Source organism: Manacus candei, unplaced genomic scaffold (assembly GCF_025592945.1).
Source record: "Manacus candei isolate 608988 ecotype Guabito, Panama unplaced genomic scaffold, ASM2559294v1 h1tg000059l, whole genome shotgun sequence".
Taxonomy (NCBI): Eukaryota; Metazoa; Chordata; class Aves; order Passeriformes; family Pipridae; genus Manacus; species Manacus candei.
This window is the reverse complement of record NW_026138107.1, coordinates 2,084,355-2,104,842: the sequence shown is the minus strand read 5'-3', so window position 1 is coordinate 2,104,842 and position 20,488 is coordinate 2,084,355. Positions and strand designations below refer to the sequence as shown.

The window sequence follows — 20,488 nt, the reverse complement described above, 5'->3', positions numbered from 1 at the left end:
TCAGTCAGCAGAAAAGCCCCAATAAAGAAACCGTGCCATGTATTGCAGAGCAGACACTCTTCCAGGGCAAACAGCCCTACGTGGTCAGCTGTGCCTGTCTAATAGCAAGTACTTGTCCTTGTGCCAGTCTTATTTGGGGTGTTTTCTGCCACATCTGTGTTGGTATTGAGCAAGGACTGAAATAAAGGCTGAGCGAGGATGTGCTCTGAAGGTGTCCCACCCCAGCCCCAACAGAAAGCGAACAAGACAACCTTTAAAAAAACCCCCACATACCCAACACGTGAGACTCAAAATTTATTTTTTAAAATATGTATTTAAACAACTAAGACTACAGCAGGCTCCTTCGGAATAATACTTGTGTCCTTGGTCTTTCAGAAATAAAACAGGATAGCGGATTCCTTGGCACGTGCACTTTGCAGGGGGGCAGATGTCAGAGCTCACTGTCATCTTCCCCACAGAAGAAAACACAGTAAAAAGCCCCAAGGACTGACGGGCTGGGACACGCGCTGAAGCCGTGCAGATTCAGCTGGAAAAATGTCATACAAATAGCAAATCCTGCTGCTCCAGGTTTAGACAGGTAAATTGTGTGTTTATCCCCATGTCCTGTGTCCCTGTGTCCAGTGTCGTAAGGCACTGAGGAGTGGTCAAGCAGCACTGCACACAGGGACGTCAGAGAGATCAGCAGCCCCGAAGCACGTGAGCTTCTGAATCAAAGTCATAATCATAAGATACATATATATATATATGGTAACAGAAAGGGCAGGAAGTTTGAGGAGATCTGGTCAGAAAACAAGTTTCATGGCTCCAGCAGTAGCTAAGTTTGTTTCCAGTGGTGCATAGTCAGAACAAGTCCAAAGTTTAGAGACTGTCAAAAGCTAATTAAATCATAGAATCATAGAACTGTAGAATGGTTTGGGTTGGGAAGGACCTTAAAGACCATCTAGTTCCAACCCCTTGCTGTGGGCAGGGACATTTTGCTCTAGACCTGGTTGCTCCAAACCCCATCCAACCTGGTCCCCAGAGCCTTCCAGGGACAAGCTGTACCATGAACCTAAAAACTCACAAGCCCCTCATTGGAGAGGCATTTGGGAGATCTGAACAACGTCCTCCTGATCCTCAACAACACCGTGGGATGTGGAACCTCCCAGCAGGTTTGTGGTGGCACAGCCCCTCACTGGGTAGCCATGCTGTGAACTGCTGCACCAGGCAAGATGCAAATCAGCTTCCAGCGTCAGCACTTAAGCCTGGAGCACACCTACAGCTAAGCCAGACACACGGTGTAACTGTTGGTGCTCCCCTAAGTGAGATCCCCGAAAGATGAGAATAAAATTAAACCTAAATTACAAGTTTAATCCCCAGTAATGAAAGACTTTAGAGACAGGCGAAAGAGTAACCTGAGATCTGAGGGGGATGCAGGTGCCCTGAACACAAGCCAGCGTGCCCAAAGCATCATGCAGCACTCCCCTCGGCACATATGAGCTAGTTATCTGGAGAGTGGGAGGCTCCAGCCTCTCCCAATGGCTGCACTTTAGAAGAACTTCAAATCAAACACTTCTTCTGACACAAATCGCCCCTGTGTCCGGTCCTTTTCTTCCTCCGAGTTTGAAGATAGGATATCCATCCAAGGAGTTTGCTGATGAAAGGCACAGATTTTTTAGTGGGCACTTTCTGGATGTACAAATAATTATCAGTCCTCAAATATGTTTTTGAAAAGCAGAAGCACTTCAGACACTTTAGTGTCTGGGAATAACGGGAAACACCACCTGTGCCACGCTGGACAGACCAACAGTGTCTTCTGCTTGGAAAACCTACAGGACAGGATCAACAGTGTCTAAACTACAACTCCAGCTCAGAGAAGTGATGGCAGGGCAGGAGCATCACTTCCAGTTGGAAGTGATCCCCCTCAAATATCACCCTTTAACCAGTGGCCTTTCCTTCTCCACAGTCCCTCTTCCAGGTAGCTCCAGATTCGCAAAATGGTTTCGGTTGGAATGGTCCTTAAAGCTCATCTCATTCCACCCCCTGCCATGGGCAGGGACACCTTCCACTAGACCAGGTTGCTCCAAGCCTCATCCAACCTGGCCTTGAACACTTCCAGGGATGGGGCAGTCACAGCTTCTCTGGGCAATTTGTGCCAGGGCCTCACCACCCTCACAGGGAAGAAGTTCTTCCTTATAGCTAACCTAAATCTAACCTCATTTAGTTTAAAATTCCCCTTTGTTGTGTTACTATCTGCCCAGGTTAAAAATCCCTCTCCCTCTTTCCCATAAGCCCCCTTTCTTCATCAAAAGTGAGTACTTACTGTGACTGCTAGAAATGTACCAAGCTGTAGCCATCAACTGTGGCGTAATCAGGCTCCCCTGAAACAGAGAGCACAAAAAAAAATAGGTTTCCTCATGAGAAGTGCTCATTATAAGGCTTCCCACACTGGCCATCCATGTTAAAGGGATGGGGTGCAAGGGTGAATGAGTCTCAAAGAGGTGTCCTATAGAGACAGGCTGGGAGAGCTGGGGATGTTCAGCCTGGAGAAGAGAAGGCTCCAGGGAGACCTGGGAACCCCTTCTAGGGCCTAAAGGGGCTTTAGGAGAGCTGGAGAGGGACCTGGGACAAGGGCCTGGAGTGGTAGTTCCTCTGTGGGGCCAGAAAGCCCATAAAGCAATAACTCACCTGGTGCACTGGTCGGGGTGGGCAGAGGTCCCCTCCTGCACAGAAGGAAATACAGAGGTGAGGATCTGCATGGATACAGGACTCCCTTTGCCCTGGTTCTGCACTCCCCAGCTGCCCTCCCAGAGCTGGTGGAAAGGCAAGAGGTTTGGCAACCTGGGCTTTATAGAGACCTGGTGGGCTCACCACCCACAGCCTGCTTGGCAAACACAGGAATTGAAGCTGATATGGTGCAGGAGAGGAAAAAGCAGCCAAAAAGCACTAAGCTGGGGGAAAAACTCACAATCACAGATGAGCCTCAGGGTATGCCTTTGTACATGCCTTTGCCCAGAGTGACACATCAGGAAGCCATAATTGGACAGGGCTCAACTCCCAGTGTGGCAGCCAAAGTGGCACACTCATCCTTAGCATGAGTCTTCGGCCCTCATTGTCACCTTGGCCCCTGGCAGAAACACCCTTCAGCCTGTCCTCCCGGCCCAGCTTCTGTCCCAGGGGAGTGCATTCAGCTCTGCAGTTCCTCCCTCTACCCACACATGCCTTTAACACTCCTCAGATGGACAGATCACAACAAGAACCATGCGAGGAAATATTTTCCTCTAATACTCCCAAGTCAAGCTTCCAATAGACTAAAAGGAATAAAATCTGCCCTTTTTGGGGGGGGAGAGCATCACTCGCAATAGCAATTGCAATTGTACATGTTATGTCCCTTACCTTGATATAGGTACAGGCGCTGGACTTCTCGCAGGAGTCACATTTCTCTGTGTATTGTAGTAGTTTTCATAAACAACAGGAGCTAGGAAAAGTTAACAGCAGTAAAGTACAGGCCTTTTATAGACATAAAATACTTCTTATACCAGCAGTCAGATCCTAAGTCTTTCCCCTCTCTGTGAAAATGCCTGATCAGGAAACTAAAACGAGGAGTGCTGTCTTCAAGGACTGTTGAAACTGGCAGAGACTAGTGCTGCATAGCAGTGAACTAAAGGAGGAATGTTGCAAAATCAATGTTTTTTGCACCCCAACTGATGCTGACCTGAGCAGCAGCTCCACGAGGAGTACAGGGCAGTCAGCACTACTTTGTGAGATTGTATTGAGTTCTTACCTGGAGCCAAACTTCCAGTTTTGCGTAAATTTACAAAAAAATCAACATCCTTCTCAATGCTGCACATTTCTAAACTCTTGCGGATTTCCTCATATTTCTGCAAAAGGGAAATAAAATGCATTTCTATTACATCAGGTCAAAAAACAAGAGGGTTTTTTCCAACTGTCTATTAGACATGGGGAGAAATCCCAATATTCACCCACTGCACAAGCTGCAGTGACAGGGGAATCACGGAATCTTAGAGTGGTTCGGGCTCAAAGGGACCTTAAAGCCCATCTCGTTCCACTCCCTGCCATGGGCAGGGACACCTTCCACTAGACCAGGTTGCTCCAAGCCCCATCCAACCTGGCCTTGAACACTTCCAGGGATGGGGCAGCCACAGCTTCTCTGGGAAACCTGTTCCAGTGTTTCAGCACACTCAAAAAATGTGTGAATCCTAGAGGAAAGCTCATCTGCCAGAGTTTTGGCCAAACCTTCTGCCTGCCCACTCATGCTGGTGTCTGGTGGCCAATGAAGGGCCACAGTCCAACTCACACGTAACACAGCTCAGAGCACAGGAAAACAAACTGGGCTCTGCTTTCCACACAGAAGAACGAGGACTTTCAGTTGAGGTACCTCATCATTCTGGACACAGCCCAGGGAGAGCTGGTTGACGTGGAGCCAGAGGGCGTTACGGACATAGCTGATCCGATCACACTCCTGAGTCTCAAAGAACTGAAACAACACAGACAAAAACGGCCACATCATCTTTAAAATGAGAGCAAATCTCCTTAATCCTTACTGCTTCTCATTCCCAAGTGCCATGAAAAGACAACTGCAAGGAGCAGATGGTGTTGGTGCTCTGCAGGAAACAAGGAAACAGCGTGTCCTCCAGATTGCCCAGAAGAGAAATGATCCCTTTGTGCAACCAGATGAGTGTTAAGATGAGTGTTTGTTAAGCTCAGAAGGTCTGCAGAACCGATGTGAAGGGGATCCCCCACCACCTTTGGGGAGAACAAGCCAGATTCCTAAAGGCAGTACATGTTCCCTAGGTACCCCATGCTCCTGTGGTCCCAGCTCACTTCCCTTCCACAGGTGTCCTAGAATCACAGAATCATTTAGGTTGGAAAAGCCCCCTAAGATCATCAAGTCCAACCATTCCCCCAGCACTGCCAAAGACACCATTAACCCATGGCTCCAAGTGCCACATCTACATGTCCTTTTAACACTTCCAGGCTGCAGATATGGAGAAATAAATACACAGTGAGGATGCATGAAACCAGAGGTGCATTGACTGGTTGGTCTTCTCCTTCTTTCCTGCCCAGCCCTTTTCCAAGCAGATTTCAACCCAAGCCTTTGAAATCTGGCATACCAGAAATCTGAATCTGGTGTACCTTTTGAAATGTCCCCATCATAGAGGCTTCCAGAGACCCCAGACACCAAAAGCACACCATCATTGAGGCACTCACGCACACCACACAACAGAGACAGCAAATTCCAGTTCAAAACAGAAAAGTAAAATCGCAGCCTGATGAGAAATAAATTGGGAAGGAATCAGAACAGCTGGGAATGGGAAAGCTGTTTGCAAACCTGGGATAGAACCTCAATCTCTGCAGTCCCTGTCCATGGAAAGTCTTTTAGAGTTTCAGACAGAGTCTTCCAGGTGTTGCTGAGGCTCTAGGACATACTAGCCTTAAGTCACTGAGTATCCAGAGGCAACCACAGCTGTTCAAAGTGACAGCCATGCCAAACATGCAAGTAGGTAATGGGCAAAACGTCATGACCTTGACTCTGTCAATTTTAAAAGGTGGTGGAAAAATAGAAATAATTAAAAAATAGTGGAAGCCTTGAAGTAGTGGGGCCTTGAATCAAGAAGCCAAGCTTTAGGCACACACAGGGTTAGCTGCAACACATCCTGATGCTTCACTGCCAGGGGAATACACAGAAGGGAAATCTGTGCCGTCCCTGGGCCCTGCAGACAGGGGTGGACACCCAGAGGACCACACTGCCATGCAAAGGTGTTTGAGGGCATTTACCTCGCAAGCTTTGATGTGCTCCATCTGCCACTCTTCCCGGACCTTCTCCAGCATGGTCACATTCTGCTGGTAGCTCCTGTCTGCAAGAGAAATCAGTGTCAGCTGAAGGTCGACAGGCAGGGTGGGTTGGAATGAGATGATTTTTAAGGCCCCTTCCAACCCAAATCATTCACTGATTCCACGATTAACATTAACGTAAATACCCTTCACTAGAAGGTAATATGTGAAGCCTGAAATGGCTAGGACATCAGGGATAAAGTGGAAGGACATGGCCTTGGTGGGGTCATGCAGGCTTCTCCAGGGCAGGTGCCCATCGCTGGTATCTTGGGCATGTGTTTCTGAGGAGCTGCGCCTGATCCAAGAGCTGGAGCTTGCCCACGAGCCCTGCCATGGCTTCACAACTCCCTGCCCCTGGAAACATGTCCCTTGCCCTCCCAACATGGCACTTCCACTCACCAGAGTCCTCCAGAGCTGATTTCGTCTGAGCCAGCTTCACGAACAGCTGCCAAAAATGGGAGAGAGAAGGAAGGTGGAGGAGCCCCTGGGTGCATCCCCGACAGCACTGCAGCCCCACTGGTGAGCACCACCAGCCCTCCCATCTCACCCCAAAACCCAGAGCTGGGAGAAGAGCCATGGGGCGGGAGAGCTGACAAGAAGAGGCATCCCTTTCTCCCCCTGCCCCACCTCCCTGTACCTTCTCCTGCTGCTTCTGCGTCACCAGGTTTGCGTTGCGGTGCACGGCCTGTTCCGCCTCGTCCTTGTCCCGGCACCGCTGCTCGTACAGACGCTTGGCCTGGGAGAGACACCAGCACACAGCTCGGGTGGGAGCTCTGGGGGAGAGAACAGCCTACGAGGGCAGAGGTGGGCACAGGCTGCCAGAGGAGCAGGGGGTGGCACACAAGGTCCCAGGTGCCCTGTGGCTTAGGAGAAGCCTCACAAGACAAGCTGCATTTACGGATGGAAAGCTCATGACAACCAAGTCCATGAGAGTAGCCAGAGGAGGGCGTGGGGAAGGGTCTGGAGCACAAGTCTGGTGATGAGGAGCTGAGGGAGCTGGGGGGGCTCAGCCCGGAGAAAAGGAGCCTCAGACGGGACCTTCTGGCTCTGCAACTCCCTGACAGGAGGGGGGAGCTGGGTGGGGGTCGGGCTCTGCTCCGAGGGAACAAGGCACAGGACAAGAGGCAACAACCTCAAGTTGCATCAGACAAGGTTTAGATTTAATATCCAGAAAAATTTCTTCACAGAAAGTGTTATCAAGCCCTGGCACAGGCTGTCCTGGGCAGTGGTGCAGTCACCATCCAATTAAGTGCTCAAAAAAGGTGTGGACATGGCACTTGGGGACATGGGTTAGTGGTGAGCTTGGCAGTGCTGGTTAATGGTTGGACTCAAGGATCTTAAAGGGCTTTTATAACCTGAACAATTCTATCATTCTAAATCACATTTATCCAGCCCTGAAAGGCTACCACTGGCTGTGCCCCCTCTGTAGTAACCAGTGACAGGACTCCAGGGAGTGGTCTGGAGTTGTGTCAAGGAAGGTTTAGGTTGGATATTAGAAACCGGTTCTTCCCCCAGAGGGTGGTTGGGCACTGAACAGGCTCCCCAGGGCAGTGGGCACAGCACCAAGGCTGCCAGAGCTCAAGCAGTGTTTGGATGATCCTCTCAGGCACATGGTGCGACTCTTGGGGATGGTCCTGTGCAGGGCTGAGGGCTGGACTCGATGATCCTTGTGGGTCCCTTCCAACTCAGCATATTCTGTGTTTCTGTGATTCTGTGTCCTTGGTGTGCCCTTCAGTGTTCTGAACACACCCTGCACACCACTCACGCAGACTCAGCATCCAGTGTCACAGCAGAGGAGGAAAACCCTCTCATTTAAGCCTGCCCCAGCTCTGTGCTCGTGACTGAGCGGTGTTAACCCACAAGGCAAGAAACAGCAGCAGGTTTGCTTTACCTCCATGGTCTTCTTGTACTGCACATTCCTGTTTTTGTGAATCGCCTCCATGATCAGCTCTATCTGTGAAGAAAACAGGCCCAGAATCAGCACATCGCTGACCATCAAAGCTCCACTGGGTGGCTTGGGAAAGAGTCACAGACCAGACTGAGATGGGCTTAAGGACCTTCATCCACCCAAAGCATCTTCACAAAACTCATCTTTCATGCTTCTGTCTAAGCCTTGACTTGTGTATGCAAAGGAGCTCTACGAACTAAATGTATAGCAAGGTATAGTACTGTGTCATCTCCACAGGCTCTGACAAAGCTGGGAAGCCCACTCCCCTCTGCTAGTCCAAACCAGCCCCTGGTTCTAGTGGTTTTCTAGAAAAAGGAAAATCCAGAAAAAGGAATCTCAACAAAAAGTTAAAAGTCTTGGCCATTTTATCAGACCCTATGGAGATCATACAGCACTGTATATAAATGCTTCAAAATATTCCCAGTTGAGGCTGGTGTCCTGGGGCTGAGCCCCTGCTGTGGCCGGCCCCAAAAACCACCCAAAGGAGAGGATGTGGCAGTGAGAAGAAGGAAGCTGGAGGTTGCTGCACAGTTCACCAACATGGTTGCAACATGTAGGAAGAAACTCAGGACTTCCCAGCAGCAGCAGGCACGGGGGGCACAGAGGGGGCTGGGGAACAGCAGGACACAGCTCTGGGATTAGCCCACTGCTGGGGCAGGATCAACATCCTGCGGGAAGGCACATCTTCCCACAGTGCCTGACCTTTTTCCGATGCAGTTTTTGCTTTTCCCTGAAGTCCTCCATCTTTTTCGCTTCCTCCCGAAGGGTTTGCGCCAGCTGGATGTGACCTTGTCCCACATTGTCTATCTCTGCAAAGAAAAAATAACTTAGATAGGTAGATAGATATAGATATATATATATAGATACATATTCCTAAAGAGACTGTGTTTCTCAATTCAACTGACATCAAACTGGCCCCACGTCACACATCCCCTTTCAGAAACATGAAAAAGCAGCAGGTTGTTTGAAGCAGGCTCGGAGCAGTGCTCACCTACGTAAGGACCAGTCCTCCTGGGACCTGCCCCCGAGTCTGAGGAAACTCCAGTTGAGAGAAGTTACTCAAACAAGCACAGTCACATCTCCCCCTCACGCGGGTGAATTCGGGCGCGTTTCAACACATCGCACCCCGGCACAGCTGAGTGAAGGATGCACTACCCCAGGCCAGCAGGCAGCAACTTGGGCCACAGAAAAACTAAGGCTAAAAAAATCTCAGGCTCCTCTTGCTGAAGGTGAGCAGCCACACCACGAAATGCCACCCCAGCCGGGTCACTGAGGCAGCGGAGCCAAATGGCAGCTCGTGATTCAACATTCCAAAGCTGTTCCAAACCCACAGATTGGAATAGTCAGCTGTGGTGAGGGCAGAGCCATGTCAGGGATGTCCAGCTGACAAAGCTGGCAGGCACAGGGTAGCAGAGTGCTCACCTTTAAGGTGCTGTCTGCCTTTAAGGTGCTGTCTGCCCAGTACCCCGGCGAGCTGTGATACAGGGACTGTGTATGGTGGCCAAAGCACCATCTTTTACATGTTCCAATTAGAACCACTGAACCATTTAGACTGAAAAAGCCCTCTTAAGATAATCAAGTCCAAGCATTCCCTCACTAACCCATGTCAACAAGTGCCACATCCACAGGGTTTTTAAACCCTTCCAGGGATGGGGACTCCCCCACTGCCCTGGACAGCCTGTGCCTGGGATAGACAACCCTTACAGTGAAAAATTTCCCTAATATCCAACCTAAACTTCCCCTGGCACAGCTTGAGGCCATTTTCTCTCATCCTGTCATGTGTTCCCTGGCAGCAGAGCCCGATCCCCCCTGGCTCCCCACTCCTGTCAGGGGGTTGCAGAGCCAGAAGGTCCCCCCTGAGCCTCCTTTTCTCCAGGATGAGCCCCCCCAGCTCCCTCAGCCCCTCCTGCTGCTCCAGACCCTTCCCCAGCTCCGTTCCCTTCCCTGCACACGCTCCAGCCCCTCAATGTCTCTCTTGTCTGAGGGGCCCAGAACTGCCCCCAGGATTCAAAGTGTGAATTGCTGTGTGTGTGTGTGAAGAGGACAAGCCTATCCAATAAACCCCAAGAGACCTTCCCATCCACAGCTGTGATACACAACACAACCACAACCTCTGAGCTGCAGCCAGACCTGAAAGTCCAAGAGATCCTCAAAAGGACACCCTATGGGTCTCCTCTCCCACCTGTGCCCTGGAGCACTTTGTCCCAAACCCCGTGCACTGGGACGAGCCAGGCCAGGAGTACAGCCTATGCCGGACCCCATCACCACAACTTTAGAGGTTTCCCTGCCATTTTCTTCCTAAGAAGTTGCCTTCAGGCTTTGGCACAACCAAGTGTCCTGACAAGCATGAAGAATTACTTACGTTGCTTGAAAACATCCAGGGATCTCTTCAGCGTGCTGAAAAAACACAGGAGGAGCGTTAAAAAGAGTGGGAAAGCATGGCCAGGCACAAGTATCAGCAGAGCACCTCTCCCAAAACAGTCTCTCACTTGACACCAGTCAAAGCAACTCAAGGCAGGTTTATTTACCCTCTTTACACCTCTGGCTTTTTCTCTCTCAGGTATAGCAAAGCTCGCTTGCTTTGAGATCTCCTTTACATCTTTCTGAACACTGGATGCTATCAAAATTCTAAGTTTCATGATGAGTGTATCGGGCAACCTTCCTGTAGCATAATTTTGGGCACACAAACACCTTCTACATGGTGCATTGGCCTGTGGTTGGAAACTTGGAGAACTTTTCTCCCTGTTAATTTCAGAAACATTTTATGTGACACAAAACTGTAAAAACAATGATCAGAGAATGTCAGACTGGGTATGTATAAAGTATAGAAACAAAGCAGGGAGCAGCATTTCTGGGGAAATGGAGACCCAGTCATGGAGCCACAGTGGTCACAACACTGTGAAGATTTGCGTGGTTTGACTCAACCTGTACTTCCCCCTGGCTACAAAACCAGTCAAGAGTGAACTCTTGGGTCTCATGATCCTCGGCTTTCTGCTGAACCACCAGTCCACACCTCACCTGAGCATCCACAATGCTTTGGTTAGTCTATGGCTGGTGGGAACTTGGTGGAGTCTGGCTCAAAGCAAAGCAGAACCCAGCTGGGGCACTGTTCATTCATGAGAATGGTTTCAGCTCATCTTCTGGACGTCCCAATCACATTTCAAAACACTGTTTTGTCTCTCTCTCACAGTCTCCTTCCTTCTCTTCCTCCTTCTTTGATCCATGGACACCCATAAAAGCAGAACACACACAGCATTGTGAACTCACTTCAGCTCCGTCTGCCCACAGGGCTTCTTCTTCGACAAGTTGATGAGCTCTTTGCCATATTTTTCTTCTATAATTGCCCTGTTGAGAAAAGAGAGGAATGAGAGAAAGTTCCTAATTCAGAAACTAAGACTTGTTAGCAGTGGAGGTTAAGACCTGCTCTGAACTCCTGATCTGTGCCAACCAGGTTTTCCAGTGGAAACACTTGGCTTTGCTGTGTCTGTGGTCCTGATATGCTGCTCTGCCCATCTCCCCTAGGCTGATGGGTTCAAGGATCACCTCCACAGGTGATGGAGGACTAAGCTGCCTGTGCCTGGCTGGAAGATGCAGCCAGGTGACTCACCTAGGTAGGTTTTTTCCCCTCAGTTTCCTATGGAACAGGGCTTTTGAGATCCCTCGGTCTGTCCGCACTAAGTACTTTTGACTCTGACCTGGCTGATTTATACCAAATGTGACAGGAAGGGAGCAGGCACCTCAAAGACAGCTTGGCCACCAAGCATGCACCCCAAAGCTCAGCTCAGGTATTTCAGTTCTTCAGGGCTTTTTTGAATGAGGCAATAAGTACTCTCTGGACCTGCCTCTGATCCTTACGGAGAACGCCTGAAGAAGAGGCCAAATCTTGTGAGGTAACAGAAATAACACCTTTGAGAGATCCTTTTGTCCTCCCCTCTTGAAAGAAAGAGAGTCTACGTGTTGCAGTACAAGAACAACCAGCTTTCTGCAGCTGCTTTGAAGTCAGCACAGACAACCAGGGCTGGACTTGCTTGGTCAAATGTAGGTATCTCAACCTAGGCAACCCTAACTGTCTGCAGTCAGTGTAAAGAAACAAGTCCTGCTAAAGACTGCATTAGAAGGTCTACTGGATAAAATAAATAGCTTCCTAAAATGCCTGTATCTCCTAACACAGATGCAAACACCTGTGTTGTCGACTTTTCGAGTCTGGCAGTGAAGGTTCACCCAGCTTAACTCTTTAGAAACTCCCAAAGCTTGTAGGGAAATGGGGAAAAGGTAAATATCATAAATTGATTTTTTTTTCCCCTCTGTCTAACAACATTCACATGAACTTCATTTGGGACAAAGCATCCAACAGGCACGTCCTCCATGGCTGGAACTGTGTTAACAGCCCTGCTGTACACGGAGAACTGAGCCATGTTCAGAGAGAGGTGCCAGTAGCAAGTCCAGGTCCAGCCTCTAATCTCTTTCTGGAAAGACACATTGGTGGCAACCTACACCTACTTCAAGAACAAAGAGGACACAGGGTGTGGAGGAGGCTTTTGGCACTCTCTTGTTGTCACAAATGAGGGTGGCACGATTCTCAGGGTCCAGTTCCTCAGCTGGAAAGCCCAAATTTTCCTGGAACATGAGATTACAGCCTAAAGAGATGTAGGTGCACTAGACACTTTTAAGTGCAGGTTCCCCTCCTCTTCACCCCCATTATGTTTGCCCCAGGCTGCTCTGCACCAAGTCATCCAGTCACAGGTTGTTTTTTTCCAGTTCTCATTACCAAAATTACATTATTTCAGGGTTGTTCTACAATGCTCTTCATATTTAGCCATTGCTAACCAGGTGAACCACAAAGCCAGACCCTCTCAGTTGTTTTTGTAGCCACAGAACCTCTGCTTAGGTCGTATTCTCTGACTGACAAAGGCAAAACCTAATGCTACTTCTTTTTAGCATTAAATCTATGAGCTGTTCTTAATGTACCAAGACAAATTCAGGACAAGGCCCTGCCTCTCCTAGGCCAAAGTTCTCACCTGATCTTCAGCAAGGTGAACAGCAAGGTGAGCTTCATGGCAGAGCATTTTAACATAGTGGACAGTTAAACACAACAGAAATCAAACTGGGAGCACCAGGAGTAGGAGTAGTGCCACCGCCTCACTTCCCAGGTTCAACCCAACCCGTGATCAGAGGCAGCTCCCTACCTTTCCTTCAGAAAGTCTTCAAACTCCTTGCAGTTCTTCCTGCCATCGTTCAGGTGTTGGATGATGCTGTCGTAGCCAACAGTGCTTGTCAGATCCGTGCTCTGAAAACACAGGAGTCACATCCTCATCAGTGCAGTCCATGGACACTGCCACCTCCAGAGGCATTGCACAGGCATTTGCTCAGGGAGAGCAAGTGTGTAAGTGCCTCTTTATGAAATAAGATCTTTTTTTTAAGGGGTGGGAGACACTCCTGAATGAGAACAATGTATGGGACAAGATTTTCAGAAAAAAGAAGATCTCAATCCAGCAATGACATATGTTCCCATCCATGTTCTCAAGTGCCACATCCACACGTCTTTTAAACCCCTCCATGGGAGGTTTCCAAAAGAGCTGTTTCCAGGCAGGAGGAGCTCCTGATTGAAGGAGCTGGGCAGGGTTGTATCCTGTGAAACCAGCCTTAACAGCACCTTCTGGACAAGTTTGGTACTGAGAGAATCAAAAGGACCAGCATGACTGGGGGTGTTCACCGGGAGAAGAGAAGGCTCCAGGAAGACCTTAGACCCCCTTCCAGTGCCTAAAAGGGCTCCAAGAGAGCTGGAGAGGGACTGTGGACAAGGGATTAGAGGGACAGGACAAGGGGGACAAGGCTTCCCACTGCCAAAGGGCAGGGTTAGATGGGTTATTGGGAAGGAATTGTTGGCTCTGAGGGCAGTGAGGCCCTGGCACAGATTGCCCAGAGAAGCTGTGGCTGCCCCATCCCTGGAAGTGTCCAAGGCCAGGTTGGACGGGACCTGGATCAACCTGGTCTAGTGAAAGGTGACCCTGCCCATGGCAGAGAGGTGGAACTGGATGAGCTTTAAGAACCCTTCCAACCCAAACCATCCTGGGATTCTGTGACTGCCCGTGGGATGTCCCAAAGGCAGGGCTGGCTGCTGCAATGGAAGAGGAAGTGCAACACAGAGAGCACAGAGCCATGGGCACAGAAGATTTAAAAGCATAACAGACTAAGCCCAAGACAGGTATGGAGGGGGGGGGTTGCACCCAGCCCTGCCAAAACAAAGTGGGGCAGAGGGACAAGGACCTCTACTCCTGCCCTCCCACGGCTGTCCTGGTCCTTCCTGCTGGGCAGAGCTCTGAGCCCATGTGCTATTTACAGGACAGCCCATGGAAACTACAAACAGATGATTTCAAGGTGACAAAGCAGCAGCTGATGTTTCCCAAGCCCACAGGATGTGCTCCCCCCTTCCTGATCTGCTGCCTGGATTTGCACCACCCTCCCAATAGACTTGATGAGGAGCAGGATTTTGAGTACTCCTTGTAATGTTTCGGGGTTTGTTTGCACTTGCAGGCAAAAGAGGGGCTGAAGTGCTCTAGTGGGGATGTGAAAACATGAGATGGCTGAGTCACAGCTGAAAGACAAGTTGCTGAGTTTGACGATTCCATCTTCTGCCCCACTCTACATGGAAAACCCCTGCAGACACACACCCTACGAAATATTTACACTGGAGAAACACAGAATTATAGAATTGTGTAAGTTGCAAAAGCCCTCGAAGACCATCGAGTCCAACCATTTTCCCAGTACTGCCAAGGCCACACTAACCCATGTCAACAAGTGCCACATCCACAGGGCTTTTAAATCCCTCCAAGGATGTGGACTCCACCATTGCCCTGGGCAGCTGTGCCAGGGATGGACAACCCTTATAGTGAAGAAATTTCCCCTAATATCCAACCTAAACAATGTCCTCTGGCACAGCTTGAGGCCGTTTCTTCTCATCCTGTCATGTGTTCCCTGGCAGCAGAGCCCGATCCCCCTCTGACTCCCTCCCTCCTGTCAGGGAGTTGCAGAGCCAGAAGGTCCCCCCTGAGCCTCCTTTTCTCCAGGATGAGCCCCCCCAGCTCCCTCAGCCCCTCCTGCTGCTCCAGACCCTTCCCCAGCTCCGTTCCCATCCCTGCACACGCTCCAGGCCCTCAGTGTCTCTCTTGTCTGAGGGCCCAGAACTGCCCCAGCACTGGAGGTGCCTCAGCAGTGCCAGCACAGGGAGGGCACTGCCCTGGCCCTGCTGCCACACCACAGCTGGGTTAGGTCCAGCCGCTGCCACCAACACCCACAGGGCCTTTCCCAGTTTTCTAGCCCCTCTGCCCCAGCCTGGAGCTGCAGGGATCTGTTGGGACACAATGGCAGGACCTGGCACTTGGTCTTGTAGAAACTCACACCGTTGGCCTCAGCCCACTGATCCAGATCCCTCTGCAGAGACTTCCTGCCCTCCATCACTCTGTCCCAACCTTCCCAAATGGAAGGGTTTGGGGCACTACACTGTTCACGGACCATCTCTAGGAAGATCTGTATTTATGCCGAGCTCTCAGTATGTGTCCCTTGCCTTACGTGCTTAGACAAACACACCAGAGGCTGGATGACTATTTTAGCAGACGGAAACACGGTGCAACCATAGCTGGCTGTGCTGTCCTTGCTCAGAGTCTGCGTAGCCGCAAAATCGCTCAGGGTCCTGCAGAGGTTGCTGAGACAAAAAGAAATGCTTGTGCTGGTGTCTGCAGGGAGCAGGGTGAGGAGGTGCTGCACAAGCCTGCAGGTCCTCCCCATCCCAAAACCAGGTAGGTGCAACAGGAGAGACAAAAACTCATCACGAGGAGGAAAAGGACTCGCTGCAAATTCACCCACCTGAGACCATCACGCTGCAAAAAGCAGGATTACTTTTTGATTAATAATTTTCCCTTTGAAGTTTCCTTCCCCTACACCAATGCACCTCTCCTGCTCATCCCAAAGACTCCAAAAACACTGGACTATCCCGCCTTCATGAAATTATCTCTCCCCACAAACCCCACCTTGTTCCTTTGAAAGGACGACCTGAGGGTTTCATAACGCTGCTGATTAGTTCCACTAAAGCCAGTCCCCGTTTAGAGAAGGACAACAAGGGGAAAGGGGAAGTGAAACAGCCCAGCCAGCATCACACCATGAGTCAGCAGCCAGGGAATAAATCCAGGAGCCTGGGGTTGCAGTCCCCCCAGCCATGGGCTGCTTTAGCAGCATCACTAAATACACTGCAGAGAGAGCAGAGCATTGTCTCAGTAAAAGCAAGATGACCAAAATTTCAGTCTCCAAGCTGCAAGTTGTCAGCCCGCAGATCAGAACTGAGGTGGTTTTTAGCGTTATTGTCATTTCTTGGTTTTGCTACACAGTTTTACAGGACAAAAATTGCTCTGATGAGACCCAAAGCTTTGCTCTTGGGTTAACTGAAATACATGGAAGAGCGGGCTTGTGGAGAACTAGACGTGTACTAAGAAAGTGGAAAAAACTGCGAGAAAAAACCTCCTATAGTGAAAGAAGAAGAGCAGGTTGCAAAAACAAGTGAAAACAAAACCTCGTCCTTGCTCAACGTGTGGCAATCACTACAGGCCAGGCACGGGCAAACAAACACGAGCTTTTGGGTATTTTTGGTTTTGCACAGCTCTCTCACAGACAGGGGGGAAGCACAGGTTGTGGGAGGGAGCAACACGGGAGTGGGGACATTCAGGGCAATGCATGTTCAGCTTCAGGCATGTCTGGACTTCGGTCCCTGGGTGAGCAGGAGCTGCAGCAGGGTGCAGAGAGCAAAACTCGTTATTTAAGGAAGTTTACCATCCTGTGCTGACACCCAAGAGCATGAGCAAGCGCGAGTGCAGAGAGCAAAGTGGCCCCATGCCTTCCCAAATCATGGGCATCATGCCGTCAGCTCCCGCAGGGACCAGGCTCCAGTGCAGGAACACACACAGCATCCATCAAAGAAACCAGAACTGGTGTGGTTTAAAGCTCAGTCAGTCCCCAGGTGAGGCTGGAAGCACAGCCCTGCTACCCTGACAGAGAAGAGCGTGGGCTGCAGCTTATCATAGAGTCATAGAATCCCAGAATGGTTTGGGTTTCAATGGACCTTAAAACCACCCATCTAGTTCCAACTCCCTCCCATGGGCAGGGACACCTTCCACTATCCCAGGTTGCTCCAAGCCTCATCCAACCTGGCCTTGAACACTCCCAGGGATGGGGTAGCCACAGCTTCTCTGGGCAGCCTGTGCCAGGGCCTCCCCACCTTCACAGTAAAGAACTAACAAAAGTTCACTGTCCCAACAAAGAAATTCAGTGGTCACCACTCACAACCAGTCACATTCCAAAGCTGGAAGATCCAATGCCCAAACTGACCCAGTTTTTGAGGATTTGGTTATTTTTAGGCTTTGTCCCATCAGTTGAGGCATCCCTCCTCTGGAGCTCTGCCAAAGTCTTGCTTTCCCATTGAGCTGTCCTAACCACTACAGAATTGCCCCTCACCACAGCAAAGTGCATTTTTAGCAGTATTTAGGGTTTCTGCAGGTAGAGTGTGATAGTGAGTTTAATTTGGGGGGAAAAAAAAAAGACATTTTGTTGGACCACCAGATAAGAAGCTGAGCCAGCACCACCATTAAGGAACAGGGTATGTGTGGCAGCATCTGCCACCTGCCCAGGATCATGCAGAGATGGTCCTCTTGATCTCACCTTGTTTGACAGGTCAAGAACCTACTCAAGATGAATGTTGTGCCTCACCATGCTCTTTGTAGCACTAGGACAAGGGATGATGATTTTAAACTCAAAGAGGGGAGATTCAGATTTGATAGAAGGAAGAAATTGTTGAAATTTTTTATGAGGAGGGTGGTGAGGCCCTGGCACAGGCTGCCTAGAGAAGCTGTGGCTGCCCCATCCCTGGAAGTGTTCAAGGTCAGGTTGGACGGGGATTGGAGCAACCTGGGCTAGTGGAAGGTGGAAGGGGATTGGACTAGATGGCCTTTAAAGGTCCCTTCCAAATGAAACCATTCTATGATTCTAAGAAATCACTTGTTGCAGCAGAGACTTCTGCTTCCATTTTTGCCTCAAGCGAGGTAATATAAGAGGAATATTGCAAGAGGAAGTGTGTGTGGACTCACAGCACCCAGCAGCAAATGGAAGCTGGACATGCAGACCTCCACACCTCATCTAAATGTGGTTTCTTATTTCCCATCTCTTGCTCCCCCCTCCCTCCCCAGCCCTCACAGCTGATGCACAGTCACCAGTACGTGGTGTGGCGATTGCTTGGGGTGGTACCTGCGTTTTCCATGGGCCAAACCACCACAGCAGGGCCTCGATCTCTCCACTGAGTCACATTCACCACCCTCCTGTCCAACATGAACCCCAGCTCCTGCTCCAGGCACGTTTCCTTAGCCAGGGGGTGGGGGTGGGGGGAGCGGTTGAAGGACACAGGCTTCAGAAGGGAAGAAACCAAGCAAAATCTCTGGCAGCACCAAGGGTTTTGGGCTCAGCAAGAGTTGGGGACTATTCAGTAAACAGCCATGTTTGCAACAGAAGGGGTGAGGCAGGAGTGAGCACCCCATGGCATGCCCCATCTCCTCCTTAACTTGGGGGCTTGGCGCTGCTACGGCCCTGGTATTTTCTCCCACTGAACCCCCTCCTCCAGGATCCTCCTTCAAAAAGCTCCACAACACAGCTGGAGAGGGACAAACCAGGCAGAAATGGCCGAAGTCAGCCCTGCGGCCAGGAGATCTTCTTCAGCCCAATGTGCCACTGAGGCACCACAAACCATGCCTGCTCAGTGTTCCTGCCATCACAGTTATTCCCCTCAGCCTGGCGGATGCTGCCACCACCCTTGCATCCCTTCCCTCCGCATGTTTGCAAAGCAAAGAGAGCACACCTTGGAAAACCTCTTGGCAACAAACAGCTGGGAAGCAGCTGCCAGTTGCAAAGTCGGCTTTATTCTCCATGCCAGGTTTGATACCTGTGTGGGATTTGCATATTTGACAGCTCTATGCCAATTAACACACTAATGACACTGGTGCTCTGCACTTATTGCACAAAACACAGGAGCTCCAAACGTGGTGTCTGCTCCTCCTGGGGCCTGTGCTCCTCTCCCCCATCCTGCAAGATGGGAGCTGCTTCCAGACAACATCTGAGAAACCCCGAGCACCATTCACAGATGGGGATTTTCAGCCCCAAAAGACACAATTTTGTAATTTACTTCCTGGTTGCCGATACCTGGAACAAAGGTCTACCACAACAAGAGGAACTGAGCGGCCACAGAGCTGACGCTTCACAGCAGATATGTGGCTTTTCTGCACTTCTCCTTTCAGAAAAGCACAATTCACACTCAGAAGAATAAATTGTGGTTTTCCCCAAAGTGCGGCTTTTCCTCTGCGGCTCAGCAGCTGACAGCAGCACACCGAGCACCAGCACATCCAGTCTGGGATTAGCTCCACATCAAAGGACCATTTTTGGCTATAGTGTCTCCAAGTAGTTCACTGATGGCCAGTTAATGTTATCAGACCCTCAGACTGGCACTGATTTCCTCCAGCATGGCAGTGGCTGCTTGCTGGGATTATTTTGGCTGCCCGGAGCAGGTTGCAAAGCCACAACTCCCAGGACATGTGTGGGTGGGCAGTGCCTGCTGGGGATCACAGAATCACGGAATGGTTTGGGTTGGAAGGGACCTTAAAGACCATCTCGTTCCAACAACCCCTGTCATGGGCAGGGACACCTTCCACTAACCCAAGTTGCTCCAAGCCCCATCCAACCTGGTCTTGAACACTTCCAGGGATGGGGCAGCCACAGCTTCTCTGGGTAACCTGTGCCACTGTTTTATCGCTTCAGGATGCCCAGAGCTTTCAGCAAAGTCACCCCACGACCACGATCGCGTTGGAGCCCACTCTAACCAAAGAGCGGTGACCCCCCACCTCCAGCTGTGCCCCCCGGCTGTGCCCCCCGGCTCCGGCTGGCCCTGACCCCGGTGTCCCGGTCCCGCTCACCCAGAAGTGGTCCCTGAACCGCGCCTCCCGCATCCTGCCGCTGCCGCCGCCGCGCTCCGCCGCTCCCGGCGCCGCCCGGCCCGGCCCGCCCCGGCGAGTCCCCACCCACCCACGGGAACACCCTCCGTGGGTCGGGCGGCGGGACGTGCTCGGTTATATCGGCGGGGAAGGGAGGCTCGGCGTCAGCGCTCCATGGGAGAAGCCCACCCGTGATGGCCGGAGCAGGGACCCGCGCGGCTGCCCCGTAAACACGGGGCGCAGCAGGAGCACAGCACGACCCGCAGTGCCCTGCCTGCCTGGGTTGGGGTTGGCGGAGTGTTCTGGGATGGTTTCATGGAACCACAGAATTATTTAGGTTGGGAAAGCTCTCCAAAGACCATCGAGTCCAACCATTCCCCCAGCACTGCCAAGCCCACCACTAACCCTTGTCCCCAAGTGGCACATCCACACAGCTTTTAAATCCCTCCAGGGATGGGAACTCCACCACTGCCTTACGCAGCCTCTGCCAGGGATAGACAACCCTCTTGGTCAAGAAATTTTCTCTAATATCCAACTTAAACAATGTCCTCTAGCACAGCTTGAGGCCGTTTCCTCTCATCCTGTCCCTTGTTCCCTGGCAGCAGAGCCCGACACCCCTGGCTCCCCCCTCCTGTCAGGGAGTTGCAGAGCCAGAAGGTCCCCCTTGAGCCTCCTTTTCTCCAGGATG

The 20,488-nt window shown here is 50.8% G+C and overlaps 1 protein-coding gene across 2 annotated transcripts; it reads right to left on the bottom strand.

Annotated features, from left to right (window-relative positions):
- Window positions 1-294: 294 nt before the first annotated feature.
- On the bottom strand, window positions 295-19,860 carry PSTPIP2 (proline-serine-threonine phosphatase interacting protein 2). Of its 2 annotated transcripts, none has more exons than XM_051803749.1 (15): window positions 19,783-19,860; window positions 12,970-13,070; window positions 11,051-11,128; window positions 10,146-10,180; window positions 8,486-8,592; window positions 7,727-7,789; window positions 6,473-6,571; window positions 6,235-6,280; window positions 5,779-5,858; window positions 4,379-4,477; window positions 3,764-3,860; window positions 3,376-3,457; window positions 2,668-2,702; window positions 2,303-2,360; window positions 295-1,633 (listed from the first exon to the last, which is right to left on the bottom strand). In XM_051803749.1, exons 1-14 carry the CDS (start codon window positions 19,813-19,815, stop codon window positions 2,311-2,313), a joined length of 1,005 nt encoding a protein of 334 aa, XP_051659709.1. In that variant the 5' UTR covers window positions 19,816-19,860; the 3' UTR covers window positions 295-1,633; window positions 2,303-2,310. The 2 variants fall into 2 exon arrangements, with proteins under 2 accessions (XP_051659709.1, XP_051659708.1); XM_051803748.1 differs by having other exon boundaries at window positions 295-1,808; window positions 19,783-19,839.
- Window positions 19,861-20,488: the final 628 nt, after the last annotated feature.